General features: G+C 50.2%; 1 protein-coding gene across 2 annotated transcripts in view; it reads right to left on the reverse strand.

Moving 5' to 3' along the window:
• Positions 1 to 14089, reverse strand: part of HRH2 (histamine receptor H2) — a 29480-nt gene extending 15391 nt beyond the window's left edge. Inside the window, exons 1-2 of one of the 2 annotated variants that reach the window (XM_040630274.1) lie at positions 12563 to 14089; positions 11397 to 11433 (exon numbers count right to left, since the gene is read on the reverse strand). In XM_040630274.1, coding sequence (XP_040486208.1) covers positions 11397 to 11433; positions 12563 to 13638 — 1113 coding nt within the window. In that variant the 5' untranslated portion in view covers positions 13639 to 14089. Of the gene's footprint in view, positions 1 to 11396; positions 11434 to 12562 lie in introns of those variants that run through there. The other variant, XM_008692354.2, reaches the window with a different exon arrangement.
• Positions 14090 to 26319: the final 12230 nt, after the last annotated feature.

Here is a 26319-nt window from a genome sequence, read left to right on the forward strand (position 1 = left end):
TCCATAAAGCCCAAGTGCTTGGGGAAGGAGAACTCAGACCATGGATGAAGGAGGGGAGGAAGGAAGAAACAGAAGGAAGAAAAGAAAACACAAAATAGAATGGAAGAAAGGAAGGAAGAAAAAGCAGAAATAAAGAATCTGGACAACATTATGCTAAATGAAAAAGCAGAGCACAAAAGACCACATATTATATGAAATGTCCAGAATAGCAAATCTGTAGAGTTAGAAAATAGATTAGTGGTTGCTTGGTGGAGGGCAGGCAGGAATCAGGGATTGTGTGGCGATCGCAGAAGGCTACAGGGTTTCTTTTGAGGGTGATGGAAATATTCTAAGATTGGTTGTGGTGATGGTGGCACAACTCTGTGACTATACTAAAAACAAGTGAATTATACACTGAAATGGTTAAATTGCATGGTACGTGAAGGATATCTCAATAAAACTGTTACATGGAAGGAAGAAAGATTGAAGACAGTCCAAGATGGCGGCACAGGAAGACCCTGAAATCACCTCCTCCCAGGGACATACTCAGTCTCTAGCTACACAGGGAACAAAAGAATAGAAAAGTAGTGGAACATTTCCCTCCACAACAAGGGATAAAAGGGCCGCATCAAGACAGGTAGGAGAGGTGGAGACGCAATCTCACCAAAAACCTCAACCCTGGTGGGATAATTCATAATATGGAGAGATCTTGTGGGTCTGGAATCTCTGAGGAGAGAGGGGTTTGTGCCCCACACTGGACACCCCAACCCTTGGTACCCTCACTGAAGAGATGAGGCCCCCAGAACATCTGGCTTTGGAAACCAATGGGGCGTCTGTCCAGGAAACCCGGGGGTCTGGAAATCTGAGATATTCCTTTTGGGGGGCTCGTGCACAGACTCGCCCATCCTGGGACTGGCGGGGAGCAGCAGTTTGAGAGGTGACTGGGTTATACGTAGAGGAGATGCATTTAGCAGAAGGGTGGAGGTCAGCTGGGACTCCCTTTGGGGACAGAGGTGCCAGCGAGCAGCATTTTGTATTATCCGTCTCCCTTGCTAGCACAGGTAGGTGTGCACAGACACCGCTTTGCTAAAGCCTTGGGTGTGCCTGGCCCCCGGCACTCTTTCTCTGCCTCCTCAGAGCCGTAGGCAGGCCCTGGCCTCAACACTCTCCAGCAGCCTCGCTGAAGCTGGTAGGGGAAGGCCGTCCACACAGGCAACACCCGTGAGCACCTGGCCCTTGTGGCCAGAATTGCCTGTGTTTATGGGCCCCATGGGACCATAGCAATTGGAAAGACAGTTCTGGGCAAGCTACCATGCCCAGGGCACTGCACAGACAGCAGACTGAAACCCAGCTCCAGTCTGTCTCTGAAAAAGCCCCACTACTTGTCCTGGAGCTTCAACCTACGGGACAGGCTTCAGGTCTGCAGACATCTAGAGGCTATAGCGGCACTCGGAGGGAACGCAGGCAAGGAAATAACACCTTTGAGCCTTCCCTTGGCCTTCACGCAGCTCACTGGTATCACTTAGAAAAGAGCTTATACATCTGCCTGAAGCCCTGATTTTTCCAACAGCTGCCCACAGGCCACCTCCAGATTTCCTGGTCTGGAGGCCAGCAAGGTTTACAACTGCAGCTCCACGGGACTATATACATTTGCATACTTGAAAAGCTGCTACCTGAGGGTGTGGCTTCCAGTCAGCACAGGTGCTGCCTGTGATTACTCCCTTTAGAGCACTGGCAGGTGTTGGCACACCTTCAACCACGGCGGCCTATCAAGAATAAATCAGGCTGCTCAGACAGTCACAAAGGTTTGAGGGCGAGAAGAGCTAGGGCAAGGCTGAACGATAAGGTTCATCTCCTACACAAGTCCACTCTTTCAAGACTGGGGGAGGTGGTTCTTTAGACTAATACATAGAAACAAACACAGAGTGGCAAGCAAAATGAGAAAACAGAGGAATATGTTCCAAATAAAAGAACAAGACAAAACCTCAGAAAAAGATCTTAATGAAACAGAAATAGTAATCTACCTATTAAAAAGTTCAAGGTAATGGTCATGAAGATTCTCACTGTACTTAGGAGAAGGATGGATGAACACAGTGAGAACTTCAACAAAGAAACAGAAAATGTAAGAAAGTACCAAACAGAAGTCACAGAGCTGAAGAATACAATAATGGAACTGAAAAATACACTTGAGGGGCCCAACAGCAGACCAGATGAAGCAGACGAATGGATCAGTGACCTGGAAGACAGGGCAGTGGAACTCACCCAGAGCAGCAAAAAGAAAAAAGAATTTTAAAAAGCGAAGATGGTTTAAGGGACTTATGGAAGAACATGAAGCAGAATAACATTTGCTTTATAGGGTCACAGAAGGAAAAGAGAGGAAGGGGCAGAAAACTTATTTGACGAAATAATGGCTGAAAGCTTCTCTAACCTGGGGACAGAAACAAACACCCAGTCCAGGAAGCCCGGGGAATTTTTTTTTTTGTTTTTTTAAAGATTTTATTTGACACAGAGAGAGAGACAGAGTACAAGCAGGGGGAGGGGCAGGCAGGGGGAGAAGCAGGCTCCCTGCTGAGCAGAGAACCTGATGTGGGGCTCGATTCCGGGACCCTGAGATCATGACCTGAGCCGAAGGCAGATGCTTAACCAACTGAGCCACCCAGGCGCCCCGCCTCTTGAGAGTTCTAAATAAGATGAAACCAAAGAGAATAACACTAAGACACATTATAATTAAAATGTCAAAAGTTAAACAGAGAATCTTAAGAGCACTAAAAGAAAAAAACAACTTCTTGCAAACAAGGGAACCCCCATAAGACCATAAGCTGATTTTTCAGCAGAAAATTTACAGGCCAGAAAAGAGTGGCATGATATATTCAAAGTGCTGAAAGGAAAAAAAAAAAAAAACTTCTGATCAAGAATACTTGGCAAGGTTATCATTTGGAATTGAAGGAGAGATAAAGAGTTTTCCAGACAAGCAAAAGCTAAAGGAATTCATCACCACTAAACTGGCCTTACACGAAATGTTAAAGGAATTTCTTCAAGCTGAAAAGGCACTAACTAATAACGAGAAAACATATGAGAGTAAAAATCTCACCAGTAAAAGTAGATTAACCACTTATAAAGCCAGTATAAAGGTTAGAAGATAAAAACAGTAAAATTAATTAAGACTATTAATGATTAGTTAAGAGATAAACAAAATAAAATAATGTTAATGTAATACAAAAATCATAAAACATGGGGGGAATATAGTTTTTAGAACGCATTCAAACTTTTGTGTATAGTAGATACACAAAACATAATGATACAGGAATCTAAACATAACCCTAAAGAAATGCATCAAACCACAAAGGAAGAGAACAAGGGGAAAAAAAAAACCCAGAGAAACTATGTTCTAGAAAACATTTGACAAAATGGCAGTAAGTACATATTTATCAATAATTAAGTGTAAATGGACTACATTTTCCAAGCAAAAAACACAGAGTGGCAGAAAGGATAAAAATAAGACAACTATATATATTGCCTACAAGAGACTCACTTCAGATATAAGGACACACACAGACTGTAAGAGAAGGAGTGAACAAAGATATTCCATGGGAATGGAAAGAAAGCTGGTTTAGCTATATCAGACAAATTGATTTTATTTTATTTTTATTTTAGAGAGAGAGCACACATGCATGAGTTGGGGGGGTTGAGGGGCAAAGGGAGAGAGAAAAATTTTAAGCAGGCCACACACCCAGCATGGAGCCTGATGTGGGGCTTGATCTCAAGGCCCTGAGATCATGACCTAAGCCGACATCAGGAGTTGGATGCTTACCTGAATTAGCCACCCAGGCATCCCAGACAAAACAGACTTTAAAGCAAAGACTGTAATAAAAGACAAAGAAGAGTATTACATCATGATAAAGGGGTCAACCCAAAAAGATGATAACATTTATAAATATTTATATGCCAACACAGGAGCACCTAAATATATAAAGCAAATACTAACAGACCTACAGGGAGAAATTGACAGTAACACAATAATAGTAAGGGACGTTAATACTTCACTTTCATCAATGGATAGATCATCCGGACAAAAAACCAATAAGAAAACATTGGCCTTAAATGACACATCAGACCAGATGGACTTAAAAGATATATATGGAATATTTTATCCTCAAACAGCACAATATACATCCTCTTCAAGTGCATATGGAACATTCTCCAGGTTAGATTACATGTTAAGCCACAAAACAAGTCTCAATAAATTTAAGAAGACTGAAATCACTCTTAACGAGAGAGAACAAACTGAAGGTTGAAGGCGAGGAGGTGGATGGGGGATGGGCTAAATGGGTGATGGGTATTAGGGAGGGTGCTTGTGGTATGAGCCCAGGGTGCTGCAGGTAAGTGACAAATCACTAAATTCTACTCCTGAAATGATTATTACACTACATGTTAACTAACTAGAATTAAAACAAAAATTTGAAGGAAAAAGAAAAAGATTGAAATCACATCAAGCATCTTTTCTGACCATAGTGGTATGAAACTAGAAATTAATTACAAAGAAGAAAACTGGGAAAATCACAAATAAGTGAAGATTAAACAACATGTTACTAAACAGCCAATGGGTCAATGAAAAAAATCAAAGGGGAAATTAAAAAAAAAATACCTTGAGACAAATGGAAATGGAAACACAATAGTCCAAAATCTAGGAGATGCAGCAAAAGCAGTTCTAAGAGGGAAATTCATAGGGATACACAACTACCTCAAGAAACAAGAAAAATCCCAAATACATAATCCAAACTTACACCTAACGAAACTAGAAAAAGAAGAATAAATGAAGCCCAAAGTTATTAGAAGGAAGGAAATAATAAAGATCAGAACAGAAATAAATGAAATAGAGACTAAAAAAAAATAGAAAAGATCAATGAAAATAAGAGCTGGTTCTTTGAAAAGATAAACAAAATGGACAAGCCTTTAGCTAGACTAATCAAGAGAAAAAGGGAAAACGCTCAAATAAGTGAAATGAAAAATGTAAGAAGAGAAGTTACAACCAATAGCGTAGAAATACAAAGGAATATAAGAGATTGCCAAGAACGATTATATACCTACAAATTGGATAAACTGGAAGAAATGGCTATATTCCTAGGAACATACAATCTTCCAAAACTGAATCATGAAGAAACAGAAAAATCTGAATAGATCAATTCCTTTACCAATTATTAAAGAGATTGAATCAGTAATCAAAAAACTACCCCCCACGCCCAAAAAAACTCCCAACAAACAAAAGTCCAAAATCACACAGCTTCACTGGTGAAGTCTACCAAACATTCAGAGATTTAATACTTATCCTTCTCAAACTCTTCCAAAAATTGAAGAGGTGGGAATACTTCCAAACCCGTGTTAAGGCCAACATTACCCTGATCCAAAGCAAGACGAGGACGCTGCACAGAAAAAGAGAATTACAGGCCAATGTCCCTGATAGACACAGATGCAAAAATCATCAACATAATATTAGCAAATCAGTTCAACAATACATTAAAAGGACCATGATCAAATGGGACTTACTCCAGGGAAGCAAGCACGGTTCAACACCTGCAAATCAATCGATGATGATACACCACTTTAACAAAAAAAAGTTTGAAAATCATATGATCATCTCAATAGATACAGGAAAGCATGTGACAAAAGTCAATATCCATTTATGATTAAAAGAACTCTCAACAAAGTGGGTACGCAAGGAACATACCTCAACATATTAAAGGCCACAAAAGGCCATATACGACAACCGCACAGCTTACATCATACTCAACAGTGAAAAGCTGGAAGCTCTTCCTTTAGGACCGAGAACAAGACAAGGATGCCCGCTCTTGCCATTTCTATTCAACATCATACTGGAAGTCCTCGCCACAGCAGATAGGCAAGAAAAAGAAATTAAAGACATTCAAATTGGAAAGGAAGAGTAAAATTGTCACTTTTTGCAGATGACAGGATATGATATACAGAAAACCCTAAAGACTCCACCAAAAAACTGATATAAATGTGTTCAGTAAGGTCACAGGATATAAAATCAATATACAGAAATCTGTTGCATTTCTATACAGTACTAATGAAGTAGCAGAAAGAAAAATTCAGAAAATAATCTCTTTAGGGGCGCCTGGGTGGCTCAGTCAGCTAAGCATCTGACTCTTGGTTTCAGCTCAGGTCATGATCTCGTGGGTCGTGAGATCCAGCCCTGAGTTGGGCTCCGCGCTCAGCATGGCCTCTGCTTGGTATTCTCTGCCTCTCCCTCTGCCCCTCCCCCTACTTGCATGCACGCTCTCTCTCTCTCTCAAATAAATAAATAAATAAAATATTAAAATCTAAAAAATCTTAAAAAATCTCTTAAACAACTGCATCAAAAAAGAATAAAATACCCAGAAATAAATTTAAGTAAGATGGTGAAAAGACCTGTACACTGAAAACTATAAAACACTGACAAAAGAAATTGAAGAATACACAAATACATGGACAGATATTCCATGTTCATGGATTGGTAGAATTAATAGTTAAAATGTCCATACTACAGTGAAACGCAATGCAATCTGTATCAGAATTCCAATGGTTTTTTTCACAGAACTAGAACAAATAATCCTAAAAGTTGTATGGAGCCACATAAGACTTTCTCTAGCCAAAGCAATCTTGAGAAAGAAAAATAAGGCTGGAGATATGACACCCCCTGATTTCAAACTATACTACTAAGCTGTAGTAATTGAAACAATATGGCATTGGCATAAAATTAGACACATAGATCAATGGATCCAGAATAGAGAGCCCAGACATAAACCCACACCAACCCCGATGCAGTGGTGGGGCAGGCCTCATACTGGAGCTCTCTAGTTCCACCCCAGAAGCAGGAGAACACCCCAACAGCCTTCTTCTGTGATGGCCAGGCACAGAGGGTAGAGGTGACAAAGCGGCCAGTGGGATTCCAGCATGCAGGGGGGTGTCCAGGGCCCTTCGTTGGGGGTGAGCTGTTCCTGGCACCCTTGCAAAGAACACCGTAAAGGCTGTTAAGAAATGCTAGAATCAGTGTGCCCAAAGGTTAGACGACTTTAGAGCCGGGATGATACAGGTAAGCAAATTTTGGCTCTTAGCAGGGTAAGCTACGGGATGCTTCAGGCCCGAGCAACCCTCCTTCTTAGGAAGCGCGTGTGCATGGCTCACGGGGCTCCTCCACTCCTGTGGCTCCGCAGCCTCATGGGCAGAGCCTGGGCTTGGAGCAGCAGGTGAAGTCAGCCTCGCACGCCCCTGGGCCCCCAAACTCTGGCCAAACCGTGATGTGCTGTGGAGACGGAAGGGGCAGCGCCAGGTTGTCAGGCACTGTGGACTCCCACCCCACTCGGAGGCTCCCTTTCTGCATCCTTGGCACAAGTCCCCTCTCCGCTCTGGGCTGGCTTGTGACACAGTCAGGGGGAGGGGCGGGGTTCCTGTTCGGGGCCTCTTCCCGCTTGCAGGACTGACTCAGAGCCTGCGGTGGGATTCTGCTGTGAGGCCCGCCCTGACACCACTATTTGGAGGGAAGCCTGTTGTGACGTCCGAATTAGAAAAGGGAACCAGGGATTTCTGAGCTCCCGCTAGTTCCTGGAACTTCCCTCATTGAGTTGTGGTTTCCTGCTCTCTGAAGTGGAGGCAGTTTTATTTACCTCTTCCGGCTCTTGGGGAAGTAAAACTAGATATTCACCCATTCGTTCCTTCAACAGTATTACTGTGCCCATCCTATTAGGGATACAGCAGTGAACAACACAGACATGGGCCTGCCCTTGGGGAGCGCACCCTCGTGGGGTGCAGACCTGAAACACAGAGAACGCATCAAGAGGAGTAAGACAGTCTGGGCTGAGGCGAGGGGGTGTGGAGTCCAAAGCCTGGGAGGTCAGGATAAGAACTTGCTACTTTATTCCAGGAGGGGGGTTTCTAGTCCCACTTCCGTGTAGAAACCTGCTCCCTGGCTGCAGAGGGAAGGAGAGCAGATAGGAGGGGTTGGGGGACAGCTGCCATGGCACCTCTGGGGGGAAAGCGGGCTGGAGGGGTGGGGGCACCTTGCCTCCCTTTGCACCTCTTCTCCCAGGGCCTTTCCAGATCTCTGGCTGCAGCCTCCAGGCGCTCTGCAGGAATGAGGATGTGCCACGCCCAGGAGAGGCTCTGATACTCCAGGTGCCTATGAATATTATCTCCCTGCCCTGGGAGATTACCCAGAGCAAGCCAGTGCGTGGAGAAAGGACCCAAGAGCCCCGGGCAGGGGTCCAAAGTACCGGGTCTATCCCTGGCCCCTCCTGAGCTTGCGTTGGGCCTCAGATAAGTCACCTGCTTCCCAGTGATCTTAGTTCCCTCATCTGGTGTCCATGGGACTAGCACAGAGTCTGGGCTAAATTTAAATCCAGACAGTGTTTTGCTGTAGAAAGACCCCAAGCTCTAGGGTCAGACAGGCTTGGGCTGGAATCCTCGCTTAGCCATGTTTGAGGCTATGTGGCTCAATGCCGGCCACTTTGCTTCTGGAAGCCTGCAGCTGGCTGAGGGCCCACACTTTGAGAACCACTGCCCTACAATAACATCCCTCAGGGAGGATTGCCTCTGATCCACTCACTGCTATGCCCCAGGCAGGGCTGGCCATATAGCAAATGCTTGCTGTGTGCCTGGGGATCCTGGGCTCTGAGCGGGCTGCTTTGGCTGTGACAGAGGAGCGTGGAGGGCGGGTGTGGGCCAGGGGATGTTGGCAAGAGACAGATCAGGAGGAGGGTAGGGCTTCTAATGCCAGGTGAGGAGCTGGGACTTGTGGCACGGTCCCCAGAGATGTCCACATCCTCATTGCTGGAACCTGAGCATGTTACCTTCTGTGGCAAAAAAAGAGAGAAAAAAAAAAGTACTTAGCAGATGTGATGAAGTTAAGGAAGGTGGGATGGGGAGATGATCCTGGATTATCCTGGTGGTCCCAGATATAGTCACAAGAGCCCTCCTAAGAGAGCGGCAGGAGATCTGGCTGCAGATCTGGCTGCAGAAGGAGTTGTCACAAAGGAAGCAAGAGGGACAAGTTGTGAGAGAGGACTCATGAGCCAAGGGGAGCTGGCAGCCCCCAGGAGCTGGAAGAGGCACGGAAATGGATTCTCTTCTGAAACCTCCAGAGCAACCTTGATCTCAGACTCCTGACCTCCCGAAGCAGAAGACAACCCATCTGCCTTGTTTTCAGCCACCAAGTGTTACAGTGGCCCTAGGAAACGAACGCAGACTGATACCAGCAGGAGCGGTGGAGGTCACTGGGCAGGGCGGGGGAGCACGTGGCTGCAGAGGTGACGAGGGCCACCCTCTCCTGGAGTCTCCCCTTGGCTGGCGCCACCACGCCCCTGACTGGGCCCCGCCCTGCCCCAAGGGCAGGCCCAGTAAGGCCCTCAGAATTCCCCACTCCAGAGCAATGCCTCCACCCGCTCAGCCTTGATAAGGGCCTTCGGTGGGGCCAATGCTGACTTTTGTCCCCAGAGAGCGGAAAGGACATGCTATCGGTCATCAGGGAAGCTGGGAGCCAACTCATGGAGGGCCACATGAGGCCCTGATGCCCTGGCAGTGTCAGTGTGAAAATCAGCCTCCGGCTGGTCGTGGCCTCCTTCACCCCCTAGCCCCCACCGCGGTGTGAAGCCCTCCGACAAGTTCACCACATTCCTCTGCCAACCCCCTCTGCCCACTGTTTCCAGGGCCTGGAGGACAGAGCATGGCCACGGCCACACAGAACGTGTGCTCGGAAGGCCCTGGCTCTGTGGCTACTGTGTGTGACCCAGGCAGGCACAGCCTCTCAGCTGGCCTCAGCCTCCTAGCACCCCTCCCAGGGTGGCTGTGAAGATGGGAAGAAAAGGTGGGAATTCATGGTCCACGGTGTGCCCAGCACCCAGAGGACAGCCAATCGGGGGGCTGCTATTTCTGCTGTTGCTCAGAACATGGCTTTGGTGGACTCACTAGCTTGTGTCACTGGGGCAGTCAACTTACGTTTTCTGAGCCTCAGTTTTGCCATCTGTGAAGTGGAACTTACACAAGCATAGGGTTGTGGGGAAAGTGAAATGAGGTCACAAGTCCAAAGGGTCCAGTACCACCCTGGCTGAATAAGGTCTCTCCTGCCTGCCCGGAAGGCTCAGCTCGGAGGTCTGCTCCCGGGTTGGGCTCCCTGGGCCACGCACGGCCTCCTCTGGGCACCCAGCACACTGGGTTTCAATCCTCGGCACGTGCTGCTCTGAACTGCTGCCCATCTACTCTTCAACTAGGCCATGAGCAATGACAGGTGGTGAGACCCGGGCTGGGGGGCTTGTTTTATTTCCCTTTGCACCCTTAGCACCCAGCACAAGGGCGGGGATAGGGTGCCCACAGAATGATTATACATAGAAACAAGGGCGAACGTGTCCAATGGGCACCTGGTGGGTGCCTGAGGACTGTCGGCTGTTGTTGCTAAGTACTTATTGAATACAGTTCCCCATGGATTAGGGGTGAAGGCAACCTCTTCACCAGGGGGGTCACACGGGTAAGAGCCGCGGGAAGTGGCACTCATGACTAGACCGGATCATGTCACCGGCCTTCTACAGGGTCCAGTCCCTGTGCTTTGTTCTTTGCTTCATGATCTAACTCAGCTTTGTGCTCTGGGCTGCGTCCTGGATGAGGGAGGGAGTGGGGAAAGACACGGTCAGAGGGGGCCTTACCCATCAGGGCCGGATGTGGAAGGCTCCAGATCTCCATTTCGGAGAGACACTGCTGGGCGGTTTGGAGGATGGATTTGAGAGGGAGAGTCTCCAGGTTAGGAGGCTGGAGGCAGGAGCAATGAGGCTTGTTCCAGAAGGCTGGCAGTGGAGGGGTGGAGGGCCCGGGACCCAAGTCTATGGCAGGACACTCCACACCTGGCTGCTGCAAGGACCAGAGGGGACATGAGGCCCAGGGGTCTCTCATGGGCAGTTTTGCTCCCACAACGCTCCACAGGCACCAGAACCCAGAGGCTGTGGGGCTGCGGCACCCGCCGAAGCTTTTCTTGAGCGTGGTGCTCAGTTATTGAGAGGAGACAAGTGTCCCATGGGGGCTGGAGAGCCCGTTCACCTCCATTGGCTCCCAGGGACATCGGGCGACCCTGGGAGGTGAGCAGGGCAGGCTGCGTGAGGACGGACCCTACACCCTAGGAGATGAGGGAACAAAAGCCCGACAGGGGCAGGGACTTGCTCACACCACAGACTGAGACAGAGCCGAGAGCGGGGCTATGCAGTGCACTTTCCATGCCTGGGCATCAGAGCAAATGCCCCAAATGCCATTTCTGCACCCCTGGGGCTCAGCACAGTTCCCAGCCTGCCGTGGGAGTCAATAAATGTTTGCAAATGAATGGCTGGATGGACGGACGGACCGACAGACGGACAGACGGACGAACGGATGGGTGGGTGGGTCAGTCACACAGACCTGCACTCTGGGAGGCAAAGGCATGGTCTGTGGGAAGAGTGAGGAAAGCAACGTTTGGTGAGCACTTCCACGTGCCAGATGTTCCACCACTGCCCTCTCTGCAGCTAGCGTGCCCGCAGGCCGGTCGGCGTCCTTCCCCTGCTGAGGTGAGCGTCCTCAGCGCGCTCGGGTCTCTGGCGGGGTTTCCCTGAATACCCGGCACTGGCTTTGCCGTCAGTGCACTCATCTACATCTCGTTCCGATCTGTTTATCTTTTCCACCTGGATACCTCTTGGGGGTAGAATCCTGGGGCATTCTCTCTCTCGCATCTCCTGTACCCCAAACATCCAATGCTCTCCAAGCCTATTTCTTTTAATAGCCTCCTAGATTTTGCTCGATTCCCTTCTCCTCTCTCATGGGCCAGTGCACACCCCCCTTCACCGATGGCCCCGTCTCATCCTTCTGGTCCATGTCTTACAGGGAACCAGGGCGCTCTTTCCAAAGCACAGAGCTGCCTGGCTTACCCCCACCCTTGCTTCTAATCCTTCCGTCTTCCCCTAAGACCAACGTACAAGGTTCAAGCCCCTAGCCTGACCTGCAAGGCTCTGCCTTCCCAATTTGGCCAGCCCTCTTTCTCTTCTCACCAGAGCACCCTTAGCATAAGAATGGGTGCATCATAAGTGCTCAACGAATGTGGACCGAGCTGGGTTTGCGGGTGCCCCCCAGGCGGCGGCATCAGTGCCTGGCTATTTGAGGGCTATCCTGGAGAGCTAGGGAGAACACCCCAGATGACTAACCAAGTGACAGAGTGGGGCCTGGAACTTAGGACTCCCGACTATGAGGACAATGCAGCTAGAATAAAGGGCCCACAAGGTCTGGAGGCAGGGATCTCTGTCCAGGTCCCAGCTGTGTGGCCCCGGTCACGTTCTCCAAGAATTAATGTGGTCCTTTAAAAATGGAAGTCAAAGCTTCTATCTCGGGAGGCCGTTGGGAGGATGGAACAACATGAGGTTTGCAAAGTGCTCAGGAAGACTTCCCAGCACAGAATGTTCGACCAGCACCTGGGAACAGCCGCCACCTTCGTGGTCATCGTGACTGGGACCCCCTCCCCAGGTGCTTGTCGCGTACACACACACACACACACACACACACACACACACACATTCTTGGCAGTTACCTGTCTGCTGCTCCCCGCGGGGCTGTGACCTCTGTCCCACTCCACACCTGGAGCTTCAGGGGCTTCTCTTCCTGCTGCATGGCTTCTCGGCTTTGATTCCTGGCCAGCTGAGAGCCGCCAGACCTCTGCGTGGTCTCCTGGGCCCCGTGGCTGGCAGGCCTACAGCGGAAGAGCTGCTGGTAGGCCGTGCGGAAGTCCCTGTTCAGCGTGGCGTACAGGATAGGGTTCAGGGCCGAGTTGGCATAGCCCAGCCACAGAACAACGGCTTCGATGGCCTCGTTGATGGCATCGTCCCCTATCAGCCCCCGGTAAACAAACACGGTAAAGTAGGGGAACCAGCAGATGATGAAGGCCCCCATCACGGCAGCCAGTGTCACTGTGGCTTTGTGCTCCCCAATGGTAGCTGCCTTCCAGGAGCCGATGTGATGGATCCTCTTGGCCTGCTCCCGGGCGATCTTGAAGATGCGGTAGTAGGTGACACACATGACCAGCAGCGGCAGGTAGAAGGTGACCAGCCCGTCCACCAAGCCGTACACCAAGTTGACCTGCACTTTGCACTTGGGGATGGTGTGATTGGAACTGCTGCTCTCACTCCTGCTGTTCCACCCCAGATGGATGGACAGGAAGGACAGGGTGATGGAGATGACCCAAATTAAGACAAGGGAGACAGCGACCCGGACGGGGGTGACCAGCACGGGGTAGCGCAGGGGGTCCGTGACGGCGCAGTAGCGGTCGAGGCTGATCATGAAGAGGTTGAGGATGGAGGCCGTGCACAGCATCACATCCAAGCTGGTGTAGATGTTGCAGAAGACCTTGCCGAAGCTCCACTTGCAGGAGAGCTGGTAGAAGGCCGAGAAGGGCAGCACCAGGAGGCCAAGGAGCAGGTCGGTGATAGCCAAAGACACAATGAAGCAGTTGGTGAGACTGCGGAGCCGACGGGTCAGGCCCACGGCCAGGCAGACCACCACATTGCCAGCGATGGTGATGAGGATGAGGACGGTGAGGACCACGCTCACGGTGATCTTGCACGGGGGCGAGTCCAGACAAAAGGAAGAGGCTGTGCTGTTTGGTACCATCCTGGGACCCTACGGCTCTGTCCTCTGCCCGCGGCCCCTGGCCGCTTCTCGCCCAGCTCCCAGGGTGTCAATTATGTAAACCCCTGGGCTCTAAGCTCCCAACGGAGCCAAGAGAAAATGTCCAAACGTGGGGAGGTGACGATGACTGCCCAAGTACTGTTTTTCTAGAAATAAATAAAGCAGTCTCCTGGGAGGTATTGGGCATGAGTAGGAATGAAGAAGAGCAAAAGGAGAAAGTTCCTGGTTCAAATTCCCGTCCTCGATTCACCCCGTGCAAAGCCAGCTTCCTCCAGGGATTGGAGCAGGTCTCTACTGTCTGGGTTCTGCATGGAGACTGAGGCCCTGGAGCAGGTGTCTGGACGGGGCTTTGGTTTTATGTGGGAGGGATCATGTGGACGTGTGGCCACATCCTTCTCCATAGCTGGCGGATGCTCCCACCCATGTGACGGGGGTCGAGGGCTGCTGCATCTGCCTCCTAGGGCCGCTGGTGAACAGGAGCTGAAAAATGCAAGCGTCAAGGGTTGGACACTTTGAAATCAGACCAAGAGCATGACCGATTCGAGAGGAATCCTTCTGGACCTTGACCTCCCTGGGAGACACCAGGAGGCATAGAGCCAATCGGATACCTCTCTTTAGGAGGGACTGAGGCAACCGGGATGTGCAGTGGGAGGAGGAAGGAGGCAGGATACAAGGGTCTGGACCGCTGTGTCACCCTGCGAGATACGGTTAGAGGGATAGGACTATTATACTGGAGAAAGAAAGAACTAGACACAGACTCTAAACACCCCAAGAACAGGGGCTGTGTCTACTTGTTCCCACAGGTAGGCATTAAGCATCTGATGGACAAATGATCAAATGAGTGAATAAATAAGCAAATGTAATGAATTTGCTCTGATCAGGCATCGAGAACAGTGTCTGACACTGTTGGTTTTACAAAATGTCATCATACTGTAAAGCAGGAGCTGACCAGCTTTCTCGGGAGAGAGCCAGGTAGTAAATACTTTCTTCTTTGCATCCCCCCAAGGTCTCTGCTGGAATGACTCAACTCTGTCACTGTAGCCTGAAAGCACCTACACGGACAACGTGCGAATGAATGAGTGTGTCTGTGCTCCCATGAGACTGTACTATGGACACTGAAATTTGAATTTCACATAGTTTCCACGTGTCACAAAATGGGATCCTGCTTTTGATTTTTTCCAACTCTTTAAAACTATTTCCAAACTCTTTAAAAATGTAAAAGCCATTCTTAGCTCACAGGCTGCACAGAACCAGGCAGAGGGCCAGATATAGTCTGCTGTCATGGTTTGCCAGCGGCAGCCCTGCCCACACCTGCTCCAAACATCGCTCTCAGTCTTCCTTTTCTTACTTAGCAGCACATGTGGTCGGCTCAGCCAGCACCGAATTCACTCCATCTCTCCAATGGCTGCCTGGCAGCCCGCAGGGTGGCTGGCCACAGTTGATCCTATTATGCCTTTATCACGAGTATTTTGGTGGTTTCCAGCTCCTCCTTCCCTCCTGTCCTTCCTACCTTCCTTCCACCTGTCCCAGGGCAAACCTCACTTCAACAGAAAGGCTCCACACACAATGCTTCTTGGTTAAATCCCAGAGACCCCCTCCTACTGGTGATACACTATGATTCCAGTCGATGAAAAACAAGCAAAGAACCTGCCGATTCCCTTTCACGCAAGCCGATCCTGGTTTTCCGGAGAGCAGCTAGCAGGCACTCTACTGGGATCTGGGAGCCTGCAGACATCAGGATGACGGTGGAATCCCTCTCAGAAGCAAACTAATCGCCATGTGACATAAATTAAGCCTCTCCTAGGCTCTGGCCTGGAGCGGTTTTGCAACCTGAATATGAGAATCATCATTTAATCGTAACCACTGTGTCAGTGCCGGGGTCACGGCTCCTGGTCACCTTCTGCCACTCCAGCTGGTTCAGCCACCGGGCTTTGCGAGCTGGGCCGCTGGGTATTATTTTTAGAAGATCTTTTCATGACATAAATAGCGCAAGCAGCAGGCCTCTCACTGGTACGTTTAATTAACTGGGGAGGAGACAGCAGCAAGGCTATCTTTTCTGAGAATCCCTATTTCTGATATCAATTTTTTCTGAGTTTCTTAACAGCCAGGTGTAGGTATTTTGGCCCCGGACCAATGTTTTAGTTAATGTTTGGAGTTTTCAAATTTGAACGAAGCAGCCTCTCACATAATTCGAAATTCATCCTCCCCTCCCTTCTTCTTTCCTTCTCTTCCTTCCCTCTGTTCTTTTCAGCGAGTGTTTCTGTCAGAACTTACAACGTGGCAAATGCTGGTCTAGGTGCTGGGGGCACAATGATGAACAGAGCCGCGGTGGTCGCTTTTTTCATGGAGTTTCAAGGAAGAATCACTTCTGTCGTGTTTCTATTTTACAGCCCAGGTCCCAGAGTTTCCGGTGACCTTTCGTGAAGGCAGGAACTTTCAGATGAAACTTCATACACCCTGTACGTGGTGGGTAGAGGGACCGCCCCAGAGGCCATGGAACCACGAGGTCACTGTCACTGTTTTCATCGTCACAGATAACATAGAAACACGTTCTCGAATCTTCCTTTCAAACTTCCAAGGTGATGCCATACTTACTGCAGTAAACCCGGTATCCTGAGGGAGACGGAAAAGGCCGACTGTTGGCACTGTCACACGGGAGGCCCTCATGCCTGGAAGGTGACTGTTGCTGGCGGTTCGGTGTGATGGGGGCCTTCCCGCTTGCTCTGGGCTTCTGTGTGTACGCAGGCAGACACGCTGTCCACCTTACTGAGCAACGCTGTTTCCCTAATTCCTTTGTTGTATAAGGACACCCCTCTGGGTCACTTAGACCGCACTGCTTCTTTATGAGGACCTGTGCTGTGGCAGTACAGCCTCTGTGGGCTATGAAGGGCGTCTGTGACAGCAGGTTTGCAAGCAGCGGAAGGCGGAAACCACCGGAGCGCCCAGCAGCGGGGGCTGGTTTGAGACATCACGGAGCATCCTTACTGTAGAATCGTCCTGGGCAGGGTGAGATCACATATTATGTGAAACATCATTTCATCCTCACAATAACCCACGAGTGAGGGCAATCATTGCTCCATTTAACGTCTGAAAGAGTGAGGTTCAGAGAGGCCAAGTGATGTCCCAAATGGCCACGGAGCCTGGATTCAAACTCAGCTCACACCCCTTCAGCCTGTCTTAATGGCTGTGCTTGGATCAGACTTCGCCCCATCCTTCTAGCTGGATCTCAACAAACACCCCTGTACTTGTCCCCTAACTTCACCATTCAGTTAACCCAGCCTTTCCCCCCAAACGTATCACACCTCCTCACTCCCGCCTTTGCTGTCTCCCTGACCCGCAGCCCCGCTCTTCCCTGTGTTCACTTTGACTACTGTCCTTTCAGGGCCCTGCTCAAATACCTCCATCTCCCTGGAGCCTTACTGAATGCCTGGAGGCAGAAGCATTCTCCCCTGTACTTCGGCACCTGCTGCCTTGCAGTGTTAATATGGCTCTGTGCTTGCCCTCCCTGCAGGGCCTGGATCTTGCCCACCTCTCTCCACCCCATCTATCCATCCACCCCTCCATTCATCCATCCATCCACCCATCCAGCCAACATTTTCTGTTGTCTATATAACAGGAGAAAGGGTACATGGAGTGTGAGTGAGCGTGTGTGTGTGTGTGTGTGTGTGTGTGTGTGTGTGTGGTTTCCCCATCTTGGAAATATATGGGTACTCACTTTGGGATTCAGTGAGTCTGGTTAGTATCTGAATGGATATATGAAAATGGGCCTATTTCCCCCAGCATTTTACGGTGAAAATTTTCACACACAAAAAGTTGAAAAAGCAACACAATATACAATAGATCTTATCCAACTGTCCCTGAAGATTAGATAATTGTCTGTTCACCTCCATTCTGTGTGTGTGTGTGAAAATCACATGAAATTCATTAAAACAGGCTTCAGCCACTTCCTGCCCCTCTTGTAGGCTGACCGCGGATTCACAGCTGCACACGTCCCACTGCTTCTCTTCTCATCTTTGTCTTAATAGCCTTTCAAAAGGCACCTTCTGGAGAACTGGCTCAGGGTTGCCGTACTCCCCGCGGCCTCCTGGGGAGGCTTCTGACCTTTACCTGCGGTTTCACCTGGCAGATGCAGCCATAACAAAGAGCAGGGGCCGGCTCAGAGTCTGCCCCACCGTGTGCCTCCTCGAGGCCATGCTGGCCAATTAGCCCTCAAGAGCTTCCCCAGCGCAGCGTGAGCAGGGCACTCACTGCACTCTCGGATGTGTTTTAGACCCGCCGTGCTGGGCTCTGTGCGGGGGAGGTCTGATCCGCTTTCCATTACTAGCTTTGGTTGGTCTCTAAGTTTAGATCCTTGATGTGGTATTCAAGGTTCTTCGTGACCCGGTTCTGTCTTCTTTCTTTCATCTCAGCTCCTGCCTGCCATGTGCACTTTCGTGTCCTAGGCTAACACTTGGAGAAACACGGCACTGCGGACATTTCATTCCTCTGGTTTTGAAAGCGCCAGGCCCATTCTGACTCTGTGCCTTTGCATATGCTGTTCCGCCTGTCTGGAATGCCCCTCCTCCCTTCTATTGCCTGGCAAAGCCTTCATTCTTCCTGTAAGACCTGGCCTCCTCTGTTATCCCAGCTAGGAAGGCTTCCGGGGGTACTGGCTCCGTCCTCTCACTTCTACCTCCCCCTTGTACCCCCTCTGGTACTGGCTCCAGCTTTCTGGGGTGCACCGGGTAGAATCCTGGGTTTTCGGTGCCCCAGGAAAACTCTCCTCCCGGGGGGTCCTTGGTGATTCATTATCAGAATGCGTGTCCCCAGGAACTGAGCTGTGGTGGCTGGGGTCCAGAATATTATTTCCCTCATTCCTCCCACGCAGCACAAAGAGCACGGGGGCTTGGAGGGTCAAGGGTCGCCCCACCAGCATAGGCGTAGCCCAGACCAAACCCAGGCCTGCCTCGTGCCTCAACTTCCCTCTCACTATTCCTTACACACAAAATCCCAGAAGAAATGCCACTGGTGGTAGATTGTTTGCTAACTAGAGGGCTGAGGCTTTCTAGAAAAGCCACGAGTCTAGGGGCTCCGATCTCCTCCCTTTCAGGTTTTATCAAACTGAGTCCAGCATTTTCTTTCCCCTTTTCACTGGGAAGTGAAATGAAGTTCCCCTTTCAAGGTTTAAATAGCTAGGCTCCAGGCACAGGGAGCTGGCATTGTGCAAGCAGCCAGCAATCTGGGGGGTCAGTTAAGGCTTGTCTGATTGGGGCGCTCACCTGGCCTGACAGATGAGTCTGGTTTTCCAAGCAATACTTGACACTAGGATAAGAAAACGGGATTCATCAGACGACCCCTGTATGCCAGGTACCTGCTGGGTGATCCAGTAGGCAATCCTGTGAAGGAGGTGATTTGATCCTTATTCTGCAAACGTCGGCACCCAGAGAAGTGAAGGGGAGCCCCGGGGCTGAAAGCAAGGACTCTGGACAGATCTGGGTTCTAATTCCAGGGCTGCCATTTAATAGCTTTGTCAGCCTGGGCACTTTACTGCCACCTCCCTGAGCCTCAGTTTCCTCATTTGTAAAATTTGGAAATAATATGCCCTCCCTTGCTTGGTGGATGTGAAAATGCAGAGTAAAGGTCTGTAAAACCCTTACGGCCTGGCACACGGTAGGTTCTCCCCAAATGTTATCTGTACTATTGTCTAAGCTATACAGCCAGGAAATAGCATTCATGAGCACTCCATATATTTACTGAGTGCCTTCCAGGTACAGACACTGTGCTGGGCTCTTGCAAAGCAGCAGTGAGCATGACAGACACAGCCAGAAATTTCTAGTACAGTGGGGGAGACAAACATTAAGTAACTCACTGTAGAATTGCTCATTTAATTACAGTTGTATTATGAGTTTTATATATAAATGGAAAGTATAGGGAGCCGAAAGATTATCTAATGGCGGCGTACTGAAGGCTTCTCAGGGAAGGGCTATGTGAGTTGAGACACCAGAACAGATGGAAACTCAATGAAAATGGGGGACAAGCAGGTTCCAGACACTGGAAGAGCTCTGCACAAAAGCTCCACCAGGAGGGAGATGGTGGATTTTAACCGCAGAGCCATGGGAAGCCTCAGGGGTAGAGGGGGAGCGTAAGCGAAGGGTGATGTGACTGGAGGCAGGAAGAGGCCCCTGCCCTGCTGTCCTGCGGTCTCTCCCAGGAGGCGGGCTGTGGCAGTGGGGGTGGGCCTGAGCTGGGCCCTGCTGACCACCCCCAGGAATCACCATAGGTTATGAGACAGAAGTCACTGGGTTCTGGAAAGGTAGTTCGGTCTCTTTATGAGCCATAATTTCTTAGAACCTCCCTATAATTGGCCGTTCCAAATGTCCTAGGCACCTGGTGTTGAGGGCATTAGAAAGCCACCCCAGCAACAGACCCTCAGGAACTCTGTCCCTGTCAGCAGTCCCAGAGGGGCCCGAGAAGCAGGACTTCTGTCAGTGGGGCAACTTCCGTTCCTTAAGGAAGGCAGACAAGCCTTTGCAAGCTCCAGATTGGCCCTACCCCCATGGGGTGCTGAGCAAACATGACCGAGGCTCAGTGGTCTGTCAGAATGGAAATGACCTTGGTCTTCCCCGGGAGTCCTTTGTTCCCACTTACAGATGCCAGCTGAGGGGCAGCTCCGCTTAAGAAATGCTGACTGCCTGTTAGGTGCTCGGAGCTCTGGGGCTCCCCGTTACCATCACCCAGGAGCCTGGTGCGAGCTGTGAGGCCGGGGCCGGGGACAGAAACCAAGTGGCCATGGCAGGTCCCAGCCCCCGCAGTTCAGACATAGCCAAGGGATGGGTAGCAGGGGCCATGGTGGAGACAAGAAAGGGCTGTGGGAACTTGGAGAAATGAAGTTGGGCTCTGTGGCTGGTGGCAGGTGACAGCTGTGTGTGTGTGCGAACGTGTGCTTTACTGAGCCTGGAAAATCCCATTAATGCTAAGAACACTCAGACTCCTGACCCAGCAGTTGTGTTTCTAGGAACTTGTCCTGTGACTCCCCACAGCACTGACTGTGTTAGCAAAAGCTGGAAATGGTGTAAAAGGCCAGAGGACACAAAGCAACAAAGCCATCAGAAAGACTGAGTAGGTTGTCTGGGCCCATGTGGGACGGTCTCCGAACATGTGCCGAGTAGGCTAGGAAAAGGGGAATGTGTGTGTGCCCACGCATCCACCTGGGGCTGCCTCGGAAAGGGTACCGGGACTTGCCAGAAGGGGGCTGTTTCCTCTGCGGACCTGGGGGTTGAGCCAAGGGTGGGAGAAAGACTTTTTTTCCTTAAGATTTATTTATTTTAGAGAGAAAAAGAGAGAGAGAGAGAGAGACACGAACACGAGCAGAAGAGGGAGAGAGAATCTCATGCAGGCTCCACGCTGAGCGCAGAGCCTGACGTGGGGCCTGATCTCAGAACCTGAGCTGAAACCAAGAGTCGGACACTCAACCAACTCAGCCAGCTCAGGTGTCCCATGAGACTTCTTCTACTCTATGCCCTTTGGGACCTTTTGAGTCTTTTTCCCTTGGGAATGTGTCACCAATTCAAAACCTACAGCCACACAGTTGGGCAGGTGGAGAACGGAAGGGGCAGAGCATGCCTGGCAGAGGGAACACCACAGAGAGGGGTGGAAGCTGGGTGATCCGATCACGCGGAGAGCAGGACCAGCTGTGTGGCTGGTCAGGGCTCCAGGTCAGGGCTGGAGCTCAGTCTGCTTAGTCCAGGAGCCCCCTTATAATTAATCCTCCACTCCGAACTCGTTTTCTCAGGGACCATCCTCTCCGCACAATCAGTGCACAGGGTTGGGAGTCAGCCTGCTCATGCCATGCCCCTCCAACGCTTCCCTGCTGTTCGCATAAGGTGACCGTGCCTGCCACACCCTGTAGGATCTGGCCTCCGCCAATCTCTCTGGCTGATTCTCCAGGGGAAGCTGGAGCTGGGGATGGAGCTAAAGGGTTTGGACTTAGCAGTCAGAGAAAGACAAATACCATATGATTTCACTCGTGTGTGGAATTTAAGAAACAAAACCGTGGAACATAGGGGAAGGGAGGGAAAGATAAAATAAGACGGAAACAGAAAGGGAGGCAAACCATAGGGAACAAAGGGAGGGTTGCTGGAGGGGAGGTGGGGGGATGGGGTAGCTAACTGGGGGACGGGCATTAAGGAGGGCACGTGATGGAACGAGCCCTGGGTGTTCTATGCAACTGATGAATCACCGAATTCTACCCCTGAAACTAATAATGCAGTATAGGTTAACTAAATTGAATTTACATAAAAAAAAAAAAAAAGTTTAGACTTAGTTTTGAAGGCAATGGAAAGCCACTGAAACTTTAACCACCAGGTCCAAGATTATCCAGTCAGCCAACCATCAGTGAGGACCACGTTACTCGTCAGCATGTCTGGACTCTTACTTCAGCAGGCCTCGGGCTCTCTCCATAAACATCATCTCTTTTACGCTTTACCACCACATCTTGAGGCAAGAAACTGCTTCTGCACTTTACGAATGCAGGAACCAAGGCTCAGACAAGTTCAGGAACTTGCCCAAAGTCTCAACGCCGGTAAGTGGAAAAGTCAGGATTTGAATCCACGTGTGCCGGACTCCGGAGTCCCTGTAGCGGGCCACTGCCTATTTATCTTTCCCTGTAGAGAAAGAAATGACCGTTTGGGCTTTTCGAAGAGGTGGTGTGATTCCTTCTTTGCAATAGCACTAATGTTAGTCTCTCATCTTTGTGGTTGTAGACTTCTAACACCTTCCCGGCAGTGGGCTGGACCTTTGGTCAAAGCCCTGTGGGCAGGAAAAGGCTTCTGGTCGAGGCTGTTCTTTAGAGAGAAAGGTCCTGGATTCCAGTCATCTGAGCTTTGGTCTCCTCTTCCATTTCCTCCAGGGGCCCAAAGCCAGGGATTGTGTTTCCTTCTGTCCTCAAGTGCGTCTTGTTCCAGCATTGCAGCCCCCTTGGTGGGGCCCCTCTGTACGGGCTGAGAGGTGAACAGATCCGAAGGTTCTGGAATTTGGGGCCACTTGGCACAGGTTGGGGAGGGTCCCACTGACTCCTTAGCCCAGAGTGGGGCAGTGGGATCAAAGTGGACATTCTATTACGATGAATGCTATCACCTTGGCATCGCACTGAGGGGGACACTGAGGTCCGCACCCGGGACCACAAGCCGGGGCAGTGGTCACTTCCATCTGCTGGTAACCTACAGATAGCTGACCATCTCTGTGAGGCTAAGATTATTATTATCTGTGCTTGACAGATGGTGAAAGTCAGGTTGAGAGGTTAAGGTCACTTGTAGGGCACACAGCTGTAAAGACACAGGCAGGGCACGGAAGCAGGCCTGGGGCCGTAGCCTCTGAGTGTCCAAGACACGCATCTGGTCCAGCTCATCCCTGACCGTTTGTGCGACCCGCTCTCGTTGACGTGTTTCCTTATCAGTGAGAGACCCCACGCTGTTTGCCTGGCCCCTGCTAACGGTTGATGTGGGGACCTGAAGGACAGCTGGTGACAACAAATTCCCTTAGTTAGTGTTTGCCTGAGACAGTCTTTATCTCTCCTTCCTTTCTTGTTTCAATTAAGGCGAGGATCACATAACAGAGAATTAACATTTCAAAGTGTGTAATTCAGCAGCATCTGGTCTATTCACAACGTCGTGGTTCCAAAGCAGGTCGGTCTCCCCGAGAGGAGACTTCACGCTCCTCAGGCAGTCAGTCGCCGTTGCCTCTTGTCCCTCCCAACGGCCAACCTGCCTTCTGGCTCTTTGGATTTGCCTATCCTGGATGTCGTAGGCACAGAGTGCGTGTAAAATTGGCAAGTGTGGGGCTGGGGGAGACCCCTGATTCTCTTTTCCACCCCCTGCCTCCCTCTCATCCACCTAGGTGCTCAGCTAAATACCGAGACAACACCCTGGATGTCCAACCTGCCAGCAAGCCCGGGGACTCTGAAATGCGTGTGTCCAGAATGTGGCTGCTTTCCTTGGCCTCTGCCGCCATCCCAGGGCCAGTTCAAGCCAGCATCATCTCTTGCCTGGACTTTTGTGACCGCTCTCGACTGGCCTCCCTTCTCTCTTGCCAGCGCTGTACCATGACACCTCCCCTGGGCTCCCAAGGCCTCGTGGGCTCTGCGCCCTGCCTCTCTGGTCTACATCATGCCTGAGGCCTCAGTGGACACCTGGCCAGGCTGACCTCGCTCCAGTGCCGAAGGCATGCCCCTCACTCCTGCTCGTGGCGTGCTGTTCACCCGCACGTTCCAATCTTGGCACAAATGTCAGTTCCACAGAGGGGCCATCCCTGACCCCCCAAAGCAGCTCTCTTCACCTCTATCATATCCCTCCATTCGGCTTTCCACAGAGCACATTTTTTTCCTGGCCTTTTTCTTACTTCCCTATACTTGTTCACTACACTATTTCTCTCTCCCCACTGGAACGTGGGTGCCATGAGGGCCAGGATCCACTCTGTCTTGTTCCCTGACATGCACTTAATGAGGGCTCAATTAATACTTACTGGATTGACTAAATGCATGTTGAAAACAACCATCGTAACAATAAAATATCCCATTTACTGGGCACTTTGAAGGTGCCAAGCAATGTTCTAAGTACCTCGTATGCTTTATCCCATTTAATCTCTGCAATAACCCATCATGTGGATTCCATTATTCACCTCCATCTTCTAGATAAGGAAATTGAGGTTTATGGTGTTATTGTGACTTGGCCAAAGTCCACGGCCAGCAGTGGCTTGGCAAGTGTGGGCAAGGCCGGGGAAAGGGCTTTTCAGGGCCGGAGTTGGACTGGACCAAATGAAAATTCTGCCTTGGATTTTCTGAGGGGTGAGACCTGAATTGCCAATGTTTGCAGGGGGGCCCAGACCTCTGCCATCCAGGGGGGGCAGGGATGGTGTGGAGAGGGCACAGGGTTGGGAATTTGGACCCTGAGTTTGAGTCCCCGGTATGACTCTGACTGACTGTGCTACCTCCAACAATTTCCGTACCCTCAGTTTCCTCAGCAGACAAGTGAGGAGATGGGCTTAGAATATCTCAAAGGTTTCTTCCAACAACTTTATGCATGCATGTGTAGAGGGGGTGGAAAGGATGGAATCATGAACTCCCAAAATAACAACATAGGAGTGTTCTGGGTGGAAACAACATTCAGTGGTCACCCCGTGGTCAAGAAGCCCTTCTACAGCATCCCGGAAAGGTAGTCAGCCCCAATTGCCTTGCATACCTCCAGTGATGGGGGACTTACTATCTCAGAAATTATTTGCCAACCAGTCATAGCCATTTAAAGACATTATAGAGCCCTACACACTCTTTGTTTTGGAGGCATACACCATTGCATAATAAATGCCTTATAATAAATGCATATTCCAAAGAAAAGAAAAGAGAATGTGTAGTTAGCTATTTGGTATAATGAGCTGCCACTGACCAGCTGTCATAGTGGCACAATTGTAGATGGGCAATTAAACATTTATTACTTGCAATTTTGTGGTTTTCTTTTTGTATTTTAGATCTGGGGTGTGTGTGTGTGTGTGTGTGTGTGCGCCTGTATGAGTTTGCAGACATTTTTGTAGGTTCCTTAGAGCTCTGAAGCCCCATAGAACAAAGTCCCCTTTTCCAGGCAGCTCGACAGAGCTCCTTGTTCTCCTGAGTTTCTGCTTCTTTATGATCAAACAGCCCTCGGGCCCTCCAACTGGACTCCTCACCATCATCAGGGCCACCACCGCCCTGCCTGTCACCGCTGCCATCAGCACCCTCGCCACCGTCATCTCCATCGCCGTATCACCTCCCCCTACCTCCGGCCACCGCCGCCACGAGAGCTGGGCACCGGAGCTGCCCCTGCCAACACGGGATCTCCATCCGTCTCTGTGCTGCTTTCCCCCAGGCTCACTCCAGGTGCTGCCCTTCCGACAAGGTGCAGCTTGCTCCTGCGGCCGCCGGCTTTAACGATGGCGGCAGCAAATGACATTTGTTGGGAGCATGCATACACACTGGCTATCTTACATAATCCTCTCTGTCCTCTCCCACTTTCCATGGCCCCCCCACAGGCCCATGGCCTCATTTCGGGTCCCGCAGGAGAGCGCTGCAGAGCAGTCGGGCAGTCACTAACTATTATGCTGTTTTGCAAATGCGGCACAGAGAGGCCAACCGCCGAGGCAAGGCCACACAGCTGGTCAAAGTCAGGAAGAGCCATCTCCGGTTCCCATTCCCGACAACTTACCCCCATCCCACACCTCCTGTGTTTCTTTTCTTTTCTTTTCTTTTCTTTTCTTTTCTTTTCTTTTCTTTTCTTTTTTTTTAAGATTTTATTTATATATTTATTTGAGAGAGAGAGGCAGAGATAGTGGAGAGCACGAGCGGGGGGGTGGGGGGAGGAGAAGCAGGTTCCCCACCAGCGAGGAGCCTGATGCGGGTTCAATCCCAGGACCCTGGGATCATGACCTGAGCCGAAGGCAGAAGCTCAACCGACTGAGCCACCCAGGTGCCCCCACTTCCTCTATTTCTTAACCCTCATTCGCTCATGCGCCACCTCCAGGATTCTTGCCAAACCCACAAAATACCAGTCCTGTTTTTTCACTTAATATTTTTCTTTAAAGTGGTTGGATTTATTGCAAACGGAATTGTTTTATCATTGCAATAACCAGCAAGATCACTTTCCTTCAAATAGGTCACCCTGA

Source organism: Ursus maritimus, unplaced genomic scaffold (assembly GCF_017311325.1).
Source record: "Ursus maritimus isolate PB19 unplaced genomic scaffold, ASM1731132v1 scaffold_15, whole genome shotgun sequence".
NCBI classification, from domain to species: Eukaryota; Metazoa; Chordata; class Mammalia; order Carnivora; family Ursidae; genus Ursus; species Ursus maritimus.